Source organism: Chanodichthys erythropterus, chromosome 12 (genome assembly GCF_024489055.1).
Source record: "Chanodichthys erythropterus isolate Z2021 chromosome 12, ASM2448905v1, whole genome shotgun sequence".
NCBI classification, from domain to species: Eukaryota; Metazoa; Chordata; class Actinopteri; order Cypriniformes; family Xenocyprididae; genus Chanodichthys; species Chanodichthys erythropterus.
The window spans coordinates 49,462,159-49,482,779 of NC_090232.1; the positions used below are offsets into that span (position 1 = coordinate 49,462,159).

General features: G+C 39.1%; 1 protein-coding gene across 1 annotated transcript; it reads left to right on the forward strand.

The window, feature by feature from the left end:
- Positions 1–7,242: 7,242 nt before the first annotated feature.
- LOC137032435 (B-cell receptor CD22-like) lies at positions 7,243–16,928 on the forward strand. Its single transcript, XM_067404197.1, has 4 exons — positions 7,243–7,631; positions 7,730–7,978; positions 16,511–16,753; positions 16,837–16,928. The coding sequence occupies exons 1-4, from the start codon at positions 7,352–7,354 to the stop codon at positions 16,926–16,928; spliced, it is 864 nt and encodes a 287-aa protein (XP_067260298.1). The 5' UTR covers positions 7,243–7,351.
- The last annotated feature ends 3,693 nt before the right edge of the window (positions 16,929–20,621 follow it).

Consider the following 20,621-nt stretch of genomic DNA (forward strand, 5'->3'; position numbering starts at 1 on the left):
GTTTTCATGGTCTGATGTAACTGTTATTGTCTTATTTTTCATACATTTCATTTCTTTTAGAGTGCATCATGTTGTTTTTGGCTGATTTCTTTTTTCTCTCTTCACTCCTCTGTCTCTGTACATTTATTTCTGCTTTTCTGAAACACCCTCCATAAACGATAATGAAGTAAATCAGGGGTTCTCAACCTTTTGCAACTCATGGCCCACCAATAACTGTTTAAAAGCATTTCGAGGACCACCTTTCCAAATATGATAGTATGAACACAGTGTTACATCCTTGGACGTATGAAATATTCTGCGATTAGTGTTTGTTTTTCTTTTTTTTTTTTCTTTTCTTTTTTTTCTTTCGAGTTTCCTTCTCATCTCTGCCCCAGGTTCCGGCTTCTAAATGTCAGGGAAAGTGGATTGGCTCCTCGCTGGTGATCGCATCCTTTAAAAGCGCGCTTCTGCGCAATGCAAAGGAGACGCGGCTCTGTGTGTGTGTTCTGCGGGAGAACACGTTGTTATCAGCATTCCTCCGGCCTGTTGTAAAATGATCTTAAATACTCCAGCTTGTGTACGATATTGACCCACTGTTTTCCCACCATATCTTTCTTGGTTATTTTCTTATGTTGTCGGTATTAAAAGGTAATCTGTAAACGTCACCATCCAGTAGAAGCTTATTTATTTGCTTAACATGTGTCTGTATTAAAAGGTAATCTGTAAATGTCACCACTTAGTAGGAGTTTGTTTTAGTTGGTTCAGATGTGTCGGTATTAAAAGGTAATCTGTAAATAGAGTTATGCCACATTTCGTAGGGAGTGGGCACCTATTCTTGTTTAGAGTTTTCTCCTGGTTTTGAGCAGATATTTTTGTTATTTTTTTCTTTGTTAGGTTAAGGTAGATCATTAAAAATAGTTAGTTTCTGTTTTGTTTGTTGTTTTGGTTTATGCCCATTCCTGGACCTATTACTGGATGGATGATTAAGCTTCTACAATAAACAAAAAATCTCTCCTGATGTGACATTCTTCATTTATGTTGCTTCCCCACCCCTAGACTGGGACGTCACAACAGAATAACAGAAAATTCAAAAAGTACAATGGTATACTCCACTGTTAATCTGTTATGCCACTGTAGCAGACTAGGTCAAATCAGCTATATAGATGAAAACTGTCCTTGCATTAAAAAAATATTTGGCAGGTTTACTCAGTAACTTTAACCATTTACTGTATTCTTGTAACAGGGCAGGTAGGACCAATGACTGGTTCAGACACACAAGGGGAACACTCTTTTAACTAATTAATAATAACATCCATGCTATAATACCTGTAACATTCTCTCTATTCATTTACAGAAGTTCATTCACCCCAATTTACGTAATTTATCAAATACTATTAGTGATATGAACATGACTGTGTATGTATATATTTGTGTATATATCTCCTCTGTTTTTTATTTGTGAAAAAAACAGAGAAGAAAATGTTTTGAAAAAAAAAAAAAAAAAATTACATACACGTATACCTCAGATTTCATTAGATAGAATACAAGCTGTACCATACACAGGGTGTAATTACCGAGGTCAGAAAATGTAGTTAGCTAGGGGTGTACGGGGGCATGGTCCCCCGAGAAATTTTAGGTTTCTTTGGTGTACATAGCCTATGTGCATTTTTAAGACGTTTTAAGACCAACAAATTGGATAACAATAGCTTTTAAAACCATGTCAACAACATGCACAGTTTTGAGGCAGCTTTAATCGCATGTGTGGTAATTTCATGACTTAACTTACAACAAAAAAACGACGGTCATTGCTTGTAGTTTCTTTTGCGCTTTATTTAAGATATAATAAAGTAATTATGCACCGCGCCGGCGCATTTGCGCATGCAATTCTTGAGTGCGCGTCGTGAGCAGTCGTGTTAATTTTACCGACATAGCCTGACAACATCTCATCTGACCGAAGTTCACTGTTGTTCAACTGAAGCTTGCTCGTAGTCACCTGCACCTTTTCCGCGCTCGTTTGACTTGCGCCTGGCGCTGAGGCGAACTCGGAATGCGCGTCTGAAAAGTGTCCCGTTTGTTGTGGTCGTAAAGAGACAGTTCTATATAAGCGCAGTGTTTTACTCGGCGATGTTTAAAAAAAATAATAATATTTTTGGTATTTTATATGCTCTGTTTGTGGTTTGTGGAATAGGCCTAGCATAACACAGGGGGGATTTTTTTAATCCCCACCGAGGATAAAAATAATTCAGCAGAGGCAGGGATACATAGACCAGAAGAGGGGAAATCGTATCAGGTTACGTATGTAACCATGGTTCCCTGAGAACAGGGAACTTCAACTCTGCGCTGATTGCGCTTTGGGGAACGTCACGTGACCCAGGTGTCTGAAAGCAACAATCCAACAACTCCAATCCCTATTGGCCGGCAACAGCCTATGACGTCATACGGCGTGACCCGGAAGTATAAAGGGAGCGCCTGGAGAGACAGAAGACATCTATCGTCTTGAGGGACTGTTCTGCAGGCAGGCAGCCCGAAGCATGGCTGGAAAGCGCAGAGTCTCGTTCCCTGTTCTCAGGGAACCATGGTTATACATACGTAACCTGAGATGTTCCCTTTCGAAAGGGAACTTCAACTCTGCGCTGATTGCGCTTTGGGAAACGATATACCCACGCCGCCATGCTTGAGGAGAGTGCATGCCAAATAATATGGCTGACAAACGTCAAGCAGTTTCGAAGGAAACGCTTAGCAACTCACCCTCGGGTCACACCAGGCTGTCAGTGACAGCATTCCCTATGGCCAACAGCCCAAGCTGAGCCAACAGAGGCCTTCCAGAGATAGAAGGCCTACTAAGGCCGCTAGAGACATCTGAAACCAACTTTTCCACAGACGAAGTGGTTTCTTTAAGGGAATGAGGCCAGGGAACCGAAGGGAACCCCGTCCAGTCACTAGAGGGGAACGAAGTTACCCCTAATGCCACCAGGGAGGCCGACCTGGACTGTCATAGGACAAACTTAGTCTTGGCCAACCCTGTCTGAGTACAGAATCTCCATAATGCATTCTTCATAGAAGAGAGCAGGTAAGTGTGACTGCAGAAAGGCAGAAGCAACTCAGACCCACGCATAGAGACGGGCATCCTGAAGAGCAGAACTCAGCTGAGTGCTATGAACCCTCTTATTGAGGAGAGATAATCCACTCATCCTAGGATCTACTCAGTGCTTAATTAACGCACTGAGGAGGCTGTGTGCTAGAGAACCCTGATACAGGGGAGCACAAACCAGCCTGGGGCTGAATCTTAGGAGGAGGCCTGATAAGGCCTACCACCATGATCAGCTTAGGGAGCTAAGCACTATTACAACATAACCCCAAAGGGGAAGTGCAAAGCTCACCTAACAGGTAGACCATGCAATGGGCACGTACTCATGGAGGCCAAAGAGGAGCCTACAGCATGATAGTAACTATATGTGAAACAGAAGTATATTCAAAAAGTGTCCTGAAGGGGCCACCCTGAACACCTGTCTGGCTGCAGCAGACAGGCAACTTCAACAGCAGCATGGGAGACTGCAAAGCACCCGTATGATAATCTACCCAACACAATCCAACGAGCAGTGTACTCAGTAAAAGTATCTTTTTACTCTTTCAAGCAAGAGGAGTACAACATACGCCGACACATAGTCGAGGAAGGCCCGTGCGGGCCTATCACCTCAACAGACACGTGGGCATCAGCTCGTGGCAGTGTTCTTAGGCGCCGAAGAACGATAAATAACCGACACCAAGGAGGTTAAATATCATCTGGGCACCTGGCCATCCAGAAGTGTATATAAAGGTTCTCAGAGAGAAATACACATCAACATATACCACTATGTTGAAAAAGGGTGGCCCATAGGGCCTAGCAACCTTTAGACATATGGCAAAAGTCCAGTGGCCATCTCTAGGAGCATGAATAGATCCACCTTAGCTATCTAGGTGGCTATTAGCTCAACTAGCGTAAGATCAGGCTCAGGGAGACGGATGCAGTTCAAACCAAACCTCAGTAAGGTTTAACCACAGCATACATCCTGAGGGGCTAGCCACTCAAGTACTCGGAAAAGCACCATAAATTCTCACAGCGAGAAGAGTACGCAGCTGAACTCCAAATGCTACACCAGAGGCTGAGAAGAGGCCTACCTTTGTAAACATATGGCATCAGCAAGCGGCTGCCATAACCAGTCCACCCAAAAGCCATGTATTTAGCATTGAAACTTCCTCAGAAGAATTACATAGAACGCTGCCACCCAACGTGAACAGGCCTGATTAGGGCCTATCCGTCGAGGTGGGGTGTGGCCTTTTAAGGTGGTCAGGTTTTTTCAAAGCATCCTGCCAACAAATCAACTAAAAAGGAGGCCTAATGGGGCCTACAATGTCAGCGACAAGTGGCGTTCAGCAACTGTTGAAATGAAACACAGACTTTGCCAGCATGTGAACTAGAAAAGAGGCCTGTTGGGGCCTACCATTCTAATGACACATGGCTTCAGCCCGTGAAATGCTGTACACTATGTGAGCAAACTATGACCAGCTAACAGCACTTGTTATAAAAACAATTGCTAACTAGAAGGAGGCTAATTAACCATAAGAGCCTACAATCAAAGTTTTATGCAATATAGCTGTTAACAAGATCACACAAAGCTAATACAAACCAGCTTTTCTCAAAAAGTGGTTCTATACTACCCTGAGTATGCAATCCAACAGGTGATGCACTCACTAACACCAATGAACCTACTAATGGGGAATATAAGTCACCAGTGTCTCCCATAGCGGCTACATAAAAAAGCCTGCTATTATGAGAACAGGTGCTAACCTGTGGCAGCATAAGTAAGCTCACATACGATGTAGGGCAAAAGTCTAGAACTTCAAAGCAAATGCAGCGCTTTGATGTATATGCTGTTTTCAAAGAGGAAAATAATTCTCTCCATACAGATTCTCAAATCTGTACTGAGCCACAGAGGACGAATGCTAAACCCTAGCAACGTCAACTCAAACTTGATTAGAGAAACAAGAGGCTCAGAGGAAAAAAAACATTTTCCCTAGCATAAAAGTTCTAGAAAGTGGGGCCTTGCACACACAGCATGACTTATCTACGCAAAGATAAGGGCCTACCACCTGAGATAACAGCATCAGGAAGTCTAAAAAACAGTCTACAACCTAGCTGTTTAAACTCAACAATTGCACCTACATAGTAAGGGGATAATGGGCATACGGCCTGACAACTCCCTCGGGAGGAGACCAGAACAAGGAACTATACATCCTGACAAGGGATAGTATACATAGGGTTATACGCAAATAACACACCTAACCTATCTCTATCCTGGCCGCTAAGCTACAGGCCTTCTTACAGGGCCACAAGCCTAGTGAAGCCTGGGATTCACCTTCAAATCTCAAGGAAAGAGAAAGAAAGCGAAGCTCACAAGCAAACGATGTCAGGCGGCCAATTAAGGCCGACCTAAACATGCATAATAACTGAAGTGACGAGTGCTAACTCAAACTACCCTAGACCACAGCAGATGAGAAGCTACTTCTAAACAACAGGCGGCTAAGAGGCGGGCATTTTGTGGCCTGCACACTAGCTAGCCTATCAACTTCAGTTTGCCCAAAAAAAACCTACTTTTTCCTGACTGCATGCCCAGAAAACTATACAGGAAAATAAGGTCTTATTTTAAACACATAAAATATAGACCCCCCTGCGGCTCAAAGACCAAAGACTCCTAATGCTCCTTTTTTACATAAAAAGGATGGAATCCAAGACTCTTTTAAGCCTAAAAGATCCTCTTACTATCAAACAGAAATAATCTTGAATAATCACTATGGGCCCAGCCATCAGTCTGACCATAAGAAGCATCTGAGCATGAATATGTCTATATACATATACGCATGCATATGCAATAAACACACATATATATACATACACACATATATATACATACACACACATATATATATATATATATATATACATACATACAGGAGGCAGAAAAAGAAGAATAGAAAAGGGTAGATATAAATCGCCCTATGTAGCTGGGGAATCGATACAAACGCAACAGTGTTAACAATCAATCACCCACCTCACTCTTCCTCCTCCCGTCTGTCTGGGTTCAGATACAAATCTGGACGGCTAGGAGTTTTTCCATGCCCTCCCGATCTCAAACGAGGAGATCAGAATGGAATGTAAAGTGATGGAAGCCGCTGCATTAATGGACAGAAAGGAACCACTCGTCGAGCCATCCGCGCGCGGCCCCTTTCCTAACGCGCTCTCACGGCAGCTGCAGCCCGCCGAAAAGCGCGTCCCAAACACACAGCAGCTCCGCACACACACAACAGCCCTCAAGCACTGTGTATGCTCGCTCCTCTCCAGACAGAAAAACGCCCAGAAAATGTGAATATAAGTGTCAAACCCGGGGACACAAATAAACACATCCTCTTGAACGTTAGTAAGGCATATAAAAAACCCTACCGGAGTTGGACTAGTCGAAATCAGACAGAACAGGACTGAAAGACGAAAAGATGTATTCTGTCTCTCCAGGCGCTCCCTTTATACTTCCGGGTCGCGCCGTATGACGTCATAGGCTGTCGCTGGCCAATAGGGATTGGAGTTGTTGGATTGTTGCTTTCAGACACCTGGGTCACGTGATGTTCCCCAAAGCGCAATCAGCGCAGAGTTGAAGTTCCCTTTCGAAAGGGAACTGCATTTTTTTTCAGAAAATTATCCATTTTATAGTAACATAATGATACGGCATTTGATCAAACAGATGTTCAATTTGACATTGCGACGTGAATGGTATTGCAATATTTAAAAATAAATTAGCCTACCTTTTAGATAATGCATCTTGACTTGACTGTCACATAATATGTGTTTTTGGTCACATAAATTCATAAGAATAATTAGATAATTAGAAAATATCAAGATTTGTCAATTAAAAAAAAAAATAATAATTTGGGTGTAGTCTAACACTGCTTACTGCTCACTAGATGCCGTGGCCCACCGATTGAGAATAACTGAAGTAAATCACACTGATATCATTTATCACTCAATAGATTGTGAGAAGATGACCTTATATTTCCTGTAATGAGTCACTGATTTCAAATATTAATACATTATGTTCCCTTTCGAAAGGGAACTCGCTCTGCGTTTGCAAACACTATGGGGAACGTCAGACGTGAGCTGATGTCTGAAGAAAGCCAAGTATCAAAAACTCCAATCCTATTGAGACGTTTTCATGATTCATTGAAACCTATAAAACAACATGTTCATCTTGATGAATTCTGTGTTTCAGGGGTTTCTAGTGCTGATTGGGGTGTGAGTTACAGTCCTTCACACATCTGTGTACTAAAGAACTCATCTGTGATAATGAACTGCACTTATACGTACCCTACTGGACTTCAGATCATGAGAGTGTTCTGGACCAAAACACAAGTAATAAATAATGTTGAGCCTCCAGATCTGTCTGAGGACCCTGAATACAGTCAGAGGCTTCAGTATCTGGGAGATAAACAGCAGAACTGTCACATCAGACTGAATCATGTGACACCGAATGATTCACACATGTACTATTTCAGATTCATCACTGATAAATACAAATGGCTGGGTAATCCAGGAGTGACTCTTAATGTTACTCTTTCTGTCACAGGTGACTTTCATGAGGTTTCTCTCTTCTTCTGTGCATTATGTTGAATAATAATCAGTGTATGACGGCAGCACTAGATATACTGTGTGTGTTGTGTTCAGATCTTCAGGTGGAGTCTCCTGAGAGAGTGACAGAGGGAGATTCAGTCCGTCTGACATGTAAAAGCAGCTGCACTCTGACTGACAGAGCAACATTCATCTGGTACAGAAACTCACAGCCATTAACTGAGAGAAGAGACAGAAACAATGAACTCCTGCTGCAGTCAGTCAGAAGAGAGGATGCAGGCAGATATAGCTGTGCTGTACACGGACACAATCACATCTCTCCTGCTGTTCAGATCAATGTCATGTGTGAGTATGAATTTATGTTGTTTGAAAAGCAAAACAAACAAACAAACAAACAAACAAACACAAAAACAGATTCAGATCATGTGTGTCTCTACACTCACAGTGCAACACTTAGTGCTCAGTTCTGATTTATTGCTCAGATGCTTTGTGTGGCTGTTCACATTATTATTATCATTATTATTTCAAATGTGGTCAATTTGAGTGTGAACTGCACAACAAAATCCTCAGAATAAGCTCTGCTTCAGTGTCACTTTAACAGTCTCCCAGCTAACGGGGAACGTTCTCATAATTTAGGCTAATGTTCTGTTAAGGTTCTCTCAAAGTTATGAACAAACGTTCTTCCAGTAATGTTAACAGAGTCTTTGTTCAACGTTCATTTGGTCTTTAATAATGTTCTCAAAAGGTTTCCACTAGAGGTCACTAGAGGCCTAATCAAAACAAAGGCGTAGCTTGATGATGCCAAGTTTGAGCGCGGAATCTTGGGACAATTGGGCTGCGTCCGAAAACTGTAAAATGCTGCCTTCTGAGGACACATTTCAATGTAGGAAGGCATCAAGGCACGTCCGAATTCAATGTTAGCTTCACTTCCTCTCTCATGAGATACCTTCCTCAGATTGATTTTTGAAGGAAGCATAGATGTATCCTTAGCTGCCTTTGATATCCCACAATCCTGTGCTTTCCATTCTGTGACAGTTGAGCTAGAAAAATAAAGATGGCGTCCGAAGGTTGCGTTTGCTGCTCAGTTTTTGTACAAATGTACGATTTTGATCAACATATTTCAATTTTGATATCATTTCTATCTAGAAATTACTACTCTAGTAATTAAATATTTGTTTAGTTTTCACCAAAGCTCGTGCTATATTGCTGTAGATCATTAAACTGTTACGCTGCCTCAGAAGTCTGTCCGAAATCAGTTTCGTGAGGTACCTTCATGCACAAACGCTGCCGTACAAGTCATTGCTTTGTAACGAAATGTAGCGGTTATTAATCAATTTATGGATGAAATATGAATATAATAATTCATAAGGTTATGAATAAATTATGATTCATATATATCGACCCAACGGGGAATTAAACTTATATTGTGAATCAATTACAACGAATTGTAATCAATTACATATAGTTCTGGTTTAATAATTATTTAGAGAAACTGCTCGTTTGTCCAGCAAACTAAGTCCCTCACAGAATATTATAAACAGAGTTATTCTCTGGCCGTGAAAATAACTTGCATCAAAGCATAAAGCGATCGAAAAGCGTTAAAGTGACTTGGTTTTCAGCTGAAAGAACAAACAGAACAATCGAGCATGAATAACGTTTTAATATATGCAAACTACGAATACAGAGGTTATACATCTAAATATATATACAAGAAAATACACACCTATGTACAAGAATAGAAGTAGAGAAGGAAAGAGAGAAGGCAAGTAGCAAACTCACAACCAGTCCTAAGCCAGCACGGAAATCAGTTTCATCATCTAAGATTGAGAAACGGCAGTATACTTGCATTGGTTGCGTGTGTCGAATTTCAGGTTAGCGCTGGTGCAGTTCGTTGGCTTCCTCCGTTCAGCGGGAAGGTTTGAACTGAGGACGAGAGTGAGTTTCGCTGGAAGATGGCGATCCCGAAGCTGAGCGCGATGACAGTGCGTGGTCACCGGAGGGGTCCGGGAAAAACGTGCACGAGATGCTCGTGAGACAATCGGGAGAGAGCACAAGAAATTGTGCGTCTTTGCTTTTATGACAGATAAGCCGACACACCTCCTTGAGGTGGGGTAGCCAATAACATGGGTGCAAAGTTGGCGGGAAAGCTTTCCCATTGTTTGGCCTCACGACTTAATCTGCATGAGTTATGACTATCAATTCAGATCTCCAAATGGAGTGTGTTCTTCACAGTATCATTAAACACATAGAAAAATACATTTGTCCGTTTGGTGACATGTCTCAATGAATAGCTCGAGTCCGGAGCTTTGAAACGAGATCAAACTCGATAGGTCAGAAAGGCATAGGAGAGAAGTTATGGTTTACAGACAGAATTCTATCATTAAAATGCACACTAGCACAAATACACTCATTTAAACACTAGGAAACATGCATACGCCCTAAAATATATGAAATATATATTTCAGCATAGTGGTGCTATATATATATATATATATATATATATATATATATATATATATATATATAAATATATATATATATATATGCAGTTAAAAGTGTATGTTTGTGTGTTTCTGTATGTGTGTCTGTGTGTGTGTGTTTTTGTGTGTGCCAGTGTGTGTGGGTGCTGGAATGTGGATCTGGCCCGTAGTCCACATGAGGGGCCCCTTTGATGTCCTAAGAGCAAGGAAATTGGGCCTGCTGTGTTAACTCGGAGGGCCACAAAGGTGTCAAGTGGGCTCATCTTTAGTAGACAGTTCGGAGCCGATTTAGTGATTAAGAAACAAAGTTCATCAGGTTAAAAGCGTTCTGAAAACTCCAAAGTTTATTGATTATCCTGATACGTGTGCATACGCTACAGCTTGATAAGGCAGCGAGGCAGCAAGACAGCTACCTAGGTTTTCGGACGCTGCCATGGTCTCTCTCTCAGCGGAGGGTGCAAAAGAATAGGGTTAGGAGTCATGAAAGAAATCATGAAATCATGTACATGGATGCGATTATTAACGTTACTGTAGTATGAAGCAGAGCAGGAGCGAGTGTTGTGGAGCTGAACGAGGAGCTGGAGCGATTGCTCAACACACGCCTCACGAGCAGTGGGACTTTTATTATGTCACAGTAGCTGGCGCCGCTTCCACTTTTCCGGTCATGAGTATGAGGTAACGCAGCTCTGTTTATCATATTAGAAACATTTGACTGTGTTGAAAATTATGTTATAACGTTACTGTGTGCGTTCGCTCAGTGGCTGCTGTGAGACACTGTTACACACTGCAGTAAGATAGATGGATTTTAGAATATCATATTAAATATTGGACGGTTTGTGTTGAGAAATGGCATGAAATTAATTTTAAAACGTATTGTATGATGGAGAAAATGCTGTATTACTGTTACTAAAAATAAAGCTGCATCTGATTATGCTATGTTAGCTACTTCACAAAATAGTGTTTTTCTCTGAGGCATGGTAAAGCATGGTACTCACAAAAAATCAAGAAAATTTGATTTAAACAATAAACGTGTTGAGCAATATAACAATGATTAGTTTTCTGTCTATAAATATATCAAAACAGTTGTTCCCTTGTCTATTAAAACGTAAATATTAAAGTGTCTTTGGTGTTTCCATGGTTTCTACAGAATTAAACCGGAAACCGAGGGTAACGCGGGTATGACGCAATTGACAGGCGACTCCTCACACGTCCCGGAGCCTTTGTTAAAATCACGATTTTCTAACGATTTACAAATAGTTGGAAACATTTGGGATATTGTAAGTACTCAAGTGAACAAAATATATACAGTAACACTGTGGTTTTGGATATTTTACTGCAAAAATATTACATATTGCACCTTTAAATTTACCCATAATGTTGGGAAAAACATTATTAGAAACAGCTAATTTCAAATTAATAAGGCTATATTTTCTCAAATAAATAAACAAAAATCCTTGGAACATGGGAAAGTTTTGTAGACTGTCCCATAGCTATTGTTCCTAACTTTTCTCTTGAATTGAAGTGTTAGAATTAGACACTTTCAAAATAATGTTCATGAAATCATCACATGTCATTAGTATTTGATGATGTTCTCATAATGTTGAAATAGACCAATAACATAACCAACCAATATTATTATTACAAGATTATTAGTGTATGTAAAATATATTACATATAAAACCATATTTGATAGCTTACCTTTCAGGAAATGTGAAAGCAAAATAACTAAAAATGAAAATAAACTTTTACAGTCATGTTATCTTTGCAAGCACAGACTGTTATTTAGTTTAATCAGTCTTTCATTATATAATTAGCATCAAATAAACAATAGTCCTTACTCACAGTGATTGATTATTAAATGAAAAGTTTGAAAAATGATTCTACAACCACCAAATAGGTGGCGATATGCACTAAATATTTAAATAGCCATACGGAGGTACAGTAGAAAGGTAACAAGTCATGTCCAAAACCAATGATCGTTCCACATCCTGTCTCCTGAGCTTCTACAGTCAGTCAGTTTATTTATTTCTCCCCGTAGAAAATAAGTTTAAATACTCACACAGACGTTTAACAATCACCGCTGGCATATATAGGCAATAATATATATATAAAAAAAGACACGTCCAAGTTACCATTCCAACAACTCACACAGAAGGTCAAAAGCATATGGACATTAAAAGGCAACATTTTATTTAAGAAAATCATCCTCTGTTGTAACCTCTTACTTAAATAATAAGTCCACACATGCCATTTGAGCTTATGGTCCAAAACCATACTAAGATATTTGTAGTTTGTTACTAAATGTATTTGCTCCCCATTAATTAAAGTAGGATGAGTTATATTTTGCTCTTTCACTCTAAAATCCATAACCAATTTCCTTAGATTTACAGTCATTTAAGAGTTGATTTGATTTCTTACAACAATTTAAAAGAAATAAAAAACAGACCCCTGCTCTTCCTCCCCATCGTGTAGAAGGTCTTTTGGTAACACTTTATAATAACTGCACACTATGAAGCATTAGTTAAGCATTAGTTAATAGTTATTTCATCACTTATAAAGCATTAATAGACATTAGTAAGTAGTTTATAAATACAGCTATAATTGCTTTATTCTTGATTTATAAGCATATCTATAATGTGTTTAATAATTGTATTTTCATACTTTATTAATAATCAATTAATCATTTCTAAATTAAATATTACATTATTTACAAACCAGTTATTTAGGAGTTGTCAGTAGTTCATTTAGTAAGTGTAAGTAAATGATTAATAAACTATTTAAACATTCATTTATACATCTTACAACATTATTTAGACACATAGTAATAGTTACTCAGTGTGTTAGTAAATGTTTTATTAACACATATTCCTTCTGCAATTCATGATTAATTCAGATAATTATAACACATTTAGAAGTGGTCAGTTAACTATTTTTGTGAGCTCATCTAAAGTGAGGACTATTTATGCTTTGTAAAGCTTCTATAAATGAGATTTAAAGAATCACTGATCTTCTGCCCTGATGATCTCTAATGTTTTAAAGTTAGTACCGAGGCAGTTTTGACTCTAGGAATATGTTAATAAAGCATTTATTAACACACTGAATAACTAATACTATATGTCTAAATAATAAGATGCATAAATGTACATTTAAATATTTTATTAATCATTTACTTACACTTCCTAAATGATCTTATGAACCACTGACAAATTACTGGTTTGTGAATAATGTAATACATAATTTAGAAATGATAAATTGATCATTAATAAAGTATGAAAATACAACTATTAAGCTCATTATAGATATGCTTATAAATCAAGAACAAAGCATTTATAGCTGTATTTATAAATGGCTTACTAATGTCTATTAATGTTTTATAAATGATGAATTAACTATTTACTAATGCTTAACTAATGCTTCATAGCGTGAGTTATTCTAAAGTGTTACCGGTCTTTTAGTCTTTGGTTTCTCTAGATGTAAATGCAACAGATGCAATACAGTTAAAGGTGGGGTATCACACAGCGTTTCTGCCAATCTCATGCTAATCTTGAGTACCTACAGAGTAGTAGTGCATCCTTCGTATCTCCAAAAAGTCTTTAGTTTAATCATATTTATAAAAGATACATACGTACCAAGTCTTTACGAAAACAGCCGAGCATCTGGAGGTGTGCCGTGTGAGCGGAGCTAAAGAGTGACGAATGGTCAGCTAAACAACTGTATTTAAACACACAATTTACCATCGCATTATCCATGGATAGCTTTTGAATCACTATAATAAATATAGCATATGAATGATGAATAATGAATTTATAAATTTACTATGTTTGTGTTGTTTACATTATATGCACTTAGGCACCTATTGCCAACAAAACAGACATTTGAAGCAGTTTTACTCACCACCTGCAGTTTCGATCGGGATCATTATCGCTGGGACCGCTCCATCTTTCAGTTTCAAACAATCTGTAAATCCAGCGTGGAACTGGGCCTTGTTTATAAAACCATAAGCGCCGATCCTGAGGGCTCGAGTAGCCGCGGAAAAATTCTCCATTCATTTTAACCAATAAAAGGGATTGTAACTATTAGGGCTGTCAAAAAAAATTATAATTAAAAAAAGAAAAAGCACATTCAAATGTAAAACCCGTGCATTCGAATTTTTGCTGTGTCAATAGGAGCGCAAGCCATGATGACGTAACTGACACGGCTTGTTTGTTGTTAGGTTATCCAGTAGAGCATGGTGTGGTGACTGCGCTGTCTGCTATGGGCAACCAGTTCGACTGCGTATGCAGTCAGACCTTAAGCACTGCTGAAGAAGGCATCAGGCCTTTGGAGCATGAGATGGATATGTATGAACGAGAAGAGAGTTCAGTGGGACTTACGACCATAGTTGACTAACGATGCTTTCAGGAAACACACCCCAGAGCTGAGCGCGTGATTTCATCTGCTGGAAACATTGTCAAAAAAAACAAAAAACACCTGCTGTGTTTTGATGAACAATATGAAAATGTGTAGTGAGCGGATTGTTTCTGAATGCCAGGTTGCTATTTTGTGTTCATGTAGTACAAATATTTCGCTGTCTGTTGAAGCGTGTTTTCTCAGGTTAGTGATGTACTTACACATTTTTTATGCACTTTTTTGTTACCTTGCATGGACATTAATGACATATGTTATTTAAAAGTGCCCTAGAATCAAAAATTGAATTTACCTCGGCATAGTTGAATAACAAGAGTTCAGTACATGGAAATGACATACAGTGAGTCTCAAACTCCAATGTAAATCTTATTTGTTTAAAAGACCTCTGAAGAACAGGCAAATCTCAACATAACACAGACTGTTACGTAACAGTCAGGATCATTAATATGTACACCCCCAATATTTGCATATGTCAGCCCATGTTCAAGCCATTACACAAGGGCACCCAGTAACGTCTGGATCTGTGCACAGCTGAATCATCAGACTAGGTAAGCAAGCAAGAACAGTAGTGAAAAATGGCAGATGGAGCAATAATAACTGACATGATCCATGATATCATGATATTTTTATTGATATTTGTAAATTGTCTTTCTAAATGTTTCGTTAGCATGATGCTAATGTACTGTTAAATGTGGTTCACGAGTTCACACTTACAAATAAGTCAGGTAAATTAATTGGTAAATGTATTTGGCGTGCTGTCCGGGGAGAGGGCTCCGAGCTCGGTAATCGGCCCGAACCAGAGTACCCCCTTTTAGGTTATATGAAGTAGCCCAGAGAGTGTGAGGAGACGGGGTGGTGGAGGGATTCTGGAAACTGTCGAGGATCCTTGGGTGAGTTTGACTGTGATTATATATAGGCCTGAACTCATGCCGATTGGGTAGATATGTTGATTACAGATTGTTGACAGCTGATTGAGATGACGTAATGAGATGACGTAATGATTGTGTAGCTTATTTGACTTGTTCCTCCCGAACTACGTTAGTAAAACATAATTTAAAGTTATTATCGTTTATTACTATATTCACGGAGGGAGCGCGAGATTTAAAGGGGCCACAGCCTGAATCGGTGCATAGTTAATGATGCCCCAAAATAGGCAGTTAAAAAAATTAATTAAAAAAAATCTATGGGGTATTTTGAGCTGAAACTTCACAGACACATTAAGGGTCACCTTAGACTTATATTACATCTTGTGAAAGAACGTTCTAGGACACCTTTAAAAAACAGTTGTTTGAGGAAAAAAAAAGTGAATTTCATTTCAATAAAAGATGCGATGCTTGATTTGGTGTATATTTGCTTGCGTTCTCTTCTGGGCATAGCATACAATAAAGTACCTTTTTCCTTCTAACATTATGTATTGCCTTTAGAATTCGAATATAATTTGAATTTTGAAAATATATCAGAAAGAATTTTTGACAGCCATTTTGACAGCCCTAACTATCAGTTTCTATGGTTATTAATAATAAAATAACAATGCGCATCAATGTAATGCTTGAGAACAAAACTCTCAACTCCATTTAACACTGGGTGCTTTGGGAAGCAAGGTTGTCTTTCCCTCACAACCAAAATCACACATTGTTGATTTTGTAAAGTCCTGTGAACTGTGCAGCGCTGCCGGTGACTTCCGTAAACCCGAACGCGCGTTGATAGGCGTGCTTTTGCTCTCTTGCTCTGGCCAATGTGTGTGTGCACGGGTTGGTGACATCACAAACCCTGCAAAACACGCCCACGGGAACGCACAACAAAGGGGTGAGGCCATGTGGCACAGCATGTGGAAGCGTAAGAGTTGTGTACACCAGACACGAGCCGCGCAACGTGTCAAAAGATAATAGAACCCATTATAATCAGTGATTTTGTCTACACTGGATGCAGCACATCCAAATTCATAATTTTATAACATTTATAGTGAATTGTCATTTTTGTCCTGTTTTAGACCCACCCAGGAACGTCTCAGTCTCATTCATTCTGTCTGGTCAGATTTGGCCAGGTTATTCAGTGACTCTGATCTGCAGCAGTGATTCAAACCCTCCTGCTCTGAACTTCAGCTGGTTTAAGGAGAATGAAAGCTCAGCTGTTGGATCTGGACAGAGTTTCAGTGCACTACAGAGTGGACGCTTCTACTGTCAGGCTCACAATCAACATGGATCTCAGAGATCAGACGCTGTAACTGTCACAGGTGAAGCTTTTATTAACACACTCCTGTATCTTCACATCATTCATCAGTTTGGAGAGTTAATCATGATGATCTTCCTCTTTCAGTTCATCATGGTGCTGGTAGGAATGTGATTGTGATCGCAGCAACATCTGGAGGATTATTCTTCATCATCATCATCATCCTGTTTATAATGTGAGATCAATAAAAAAATCTGCAGTGATTGTATAAGTTCAGTTTTGTATTGAATAATTTCACTTTTGGTCTAATAATGGCTCGGTTGTGTTTTTAATTATTAGTAATCTTTAAAATCAACATTCATATTTTCTCTTAATGTAATAGAGTCCATATGCTGTTAATGTCTGTCATTATAACAGGAGGAAACGAAGGGATGATCAAACTGAAGATCTCACAGTGAAACAGGTAAATCATCTCAACATGATTCACATCAGCTGTTGTCTGTATTTCAGACTAAAAAACCCTTTATTTTGAACATTGTCAGGGATCTTTTTTACTGTATTTTTACAGCATTTCTATAAAACATGTATATTCCTAAATTTATCATTGACCATATGTTTAATATTATATATTTATTGCTGTGATATTTTGTGATGTGTCCTTCTGTCTCTCCTGTAGATCTCTGATCCCAATGAAGACACATATACAGCTCTTGAGCTCAAGTCCACGACCTCTGACCTGTACGACACACTCACAGTAAGTGAGACGTCACAGTCAGATGATCCATCACAGATGATCACATGACCGATCTCTCTCTCTTTCACACAGACGGTTCATCCCAGAGCTCCTGAAGACTCCTGCAGGACTCTTGATCCTCAGAGCTTTTCTAAACATGAGAATCCATCAGTGAGTGTCTGAACCTGCAGCTCTTCTCAATATCATCCATCAAACTCTCTTCAGCTCTAGTGTGATTGATTTGTGGATCTTGTGAAAGGTTTATAATGTTGTTGATGAACTTCAGTCAGTCTTTCTTCATCTTATTGTTTGTTCAGATCAACAGGAAGATGCTGCAGTAAGAGGCGGAGCATGAAGGAACCAATCCTGAGCTCTGTGGGCGGAGCCACATATGATTGACAGGATCATCAGTGCTGAGTCACTAAAGAGTTTTATTTCTGTATAGTTTAAAAAACATGATGTGATGGGTGGTCATGGACCCGGAGCAAGATGGACGCTTGAGATTTCGCTCCTTGCCAAACCACGGCTTAAAGTCTTTTTTTCTCCATACAAACATCACTTAATCAGTCATTTTCTATCTCAAGTATGCCTAAACCTCCCCGTGACAAAGATTTTCCTATGTTTTCGTCGTCTGGTCCGTCCACTGGGAGGAAGAATGCGACGACTGAGGATCAGCATGGCGAAATTAGCACCCCAGAGGCCATCGACACGGTGACCATGGATCAGATTTTGACTGAAATCAAATCTGTAGCCTCACGCGTTAATAACATGGATGAATCTGTCGAAGCTCGTTTGGATACGATAGATAGTACTCTGGGTGACATAAAAACATCCATTGCATTGGTCGAGCTTTCTCTAGTTATCATTCTCTAGTTATCATTTTATTCCTAATGGACTCTCCTTTCTTCGTTGGGTTTTTATGTTTTTATTCATCTCTTGGTTTGGCCGTTGTCTCTGGCGACTGAATTGTTACTGTGGTCTCTAAATTGAGCTTGGATTTGTACTTGATTATTACGTTCATTGACTTCATTTTGGGGAGTGTTACTCTGTCGTTTGGGGACAGAGTCAGGGTGGGTGTGCGCGCTGCAAGGTGTTTTTTTTTTGTTTGTTTGTTTGTTTTATGTGTTTGTTGTAAGTCAACTCTCTGCCGTCTTATTTTGCCAAAAATGTTCATTTTATTTATGCGATTAATCCATGCCTTTTATGGCTGGTTCACTTAAAATTATCACTTGGAATGTTCAAGGGATTGGACATGTAATTAAAAGGAAAAAAAATTCTAACTCATTTGAAGAAACAAAAATCCGACATTGTACTGCTTCAGGAAACCAAATTATCCGACACTGAACACTCAAAGCTGGGGAAAGACTGGGTGGGTCAAGTTTATTTTTCCTCCTACTCACAGAACAAAAGAGGGGTAGCCATTCTTATTAATAAAAATCTACCTTTTATTTTAGAACATAAAGAAACAGATCCTGAAGGAAGATTTATTATGATAACAGGATCAATCTTCAGTCATCATATAGCAATTCTTATTGTTTATGCTCCAAATTATGATTCCCCTAACTTTATATCCCAGATGATCTTACTGTTCACTTTCCATTGTAAAGGCTTAGGTTTTCTAGCCGGAGACTTTAATTGTATAATGAATGCTTCCCTAGACAAATCTTCTTCTGCAAATGTATCAAACCCTAAATCTTCTAAGGTGCTTAATAACTTATGTTCAGATTCTGGCTTGATAGATGTATGGCGTCAATTAAATCCTACAGTGAGAGATTATACGTTTTATTCTAACCCCCACAATTCATTTTCCAGGCTTGATTATTTCTTTCTTCCTAATCAATTTTTGCATGCAGTTCAGTCTTGTCATATTGACTCTATCGTCCTATCAGATCACGCAGCAGTACATTTGCAAATTGACCCTGCTTTCAGTATCCCCAGAACTTCAAATTGGAGGTTTAACTCATCTCTTTTAAAAAGTGACCCTTTCTCATCTTTTGTTTCAGATAGTTTGTCTCAATTTTGGCTCGATAACAGAGATTCTTCTGTGTCCTCTGCCATGATTTGGGATGCAGCTAAGGCCACTCTACGCGGTCATCTTATTTCTTATACTTCCCATCTAAAAAGAGCCAAAGATAGTAATAGGAAAAATCTTGAAAAGGAGGTAACCAGATTGGAACAAATACATAAGCAATTCCCTACAGTTTCAAACTTGAAGGCTTTGGTGAATGTAAGAACTAAGCTGAATATGGATCACACCTCCCATATTCAGAAGCTTCTACTCTTTACTAAACAAAAATATTACGAATTTGGCAATAAATCTAGCCGGTTACTGGCATACCAACTAAAGAATCAAAATTGTGACCGTTCAATTAATATGATACGAAATATAAATGGTGTCACTTCGAGTAACCCTTTAGCCATAAACAGTACTTTCAAGGAATTCTACAAATCTCTATATAGTTCTGATTCAAAAGCAATGGACTCTGATATTGCTGCCTTTTTAAGTAATATCACATTACCATTATGCTCTGAGGAAGATCGTTTTAACTTAAACGCTCCATTTTCAGTAGAGGAAGTTTGGGCAGCAATTCAGTCCATGCCGAATGGGAAATGTCCTGGTCCAGATGGTTTTCCATTGGAATTTTTCAAAAAATTCTGGCCTAATATCCATCTGATTTTTATGCCTGCGATCAATGGTATTTGGAAAGGTGAAATCCCTCCATCATGGAGACACGCTTCAATTAGTTTATTCCTAAAAAAGATAAAAATCCCCTAGATTGCTCATCTTACAGGCCTATTAGTCTTCTTAATGTGGACTATAAGATAGTGGCAAAAGTTTTGGCCCGCAGACTGGAATCTATTCTTCCCAAGGTGATAATTACCGGTCAAGCAGGCTTTGTGAAGTCCAGGCATGGTTCAGATAATGTACGTTGTGCTCTTAACGCTATACATTATTTTCATACTAAAAAAAAGGCAGCAATATTATCTTTGGATGCCGAAAAGGCCTTTGACCGCGTGGAGTGGCCCTTCTTATTTTTGGTTCTGGAAAAATTTGGTCTAAGCTCTAATTTTATTAATGTTATTAAGCATCTTTACACAGACTCTATTGCCTCCGTCAATATAAACGGTTTGATGTCCGAAGGTTTTCCAGTTCGTACAGGTTGCAGACAGGGATGTCCCCTGTCACCCTTATTGTTTA

Coding starts and splice junctions, on each gene's coding strand:
- LOC137032435 (XM_067404197.1), top strand. CDS start 7,352: ATGAACTGCACTTATACGTACCCTACTGGACTTCAGATCATGAGAGTG. Junction 7,979..16,510: donor TGTTCAGATCAATGTCATGT/GTGAGTATGAAT, acceptor GTCCTGTTTTAG/ACCCACCCAGGAACGTCTCA. Junction 16,754..16,836: donor AGACGCTGTAACTGTCACAG/GTGAAGCTTTTA, acceptor TTCCTCTTTCAG/TTCATCATGGTGCTGGTAGG.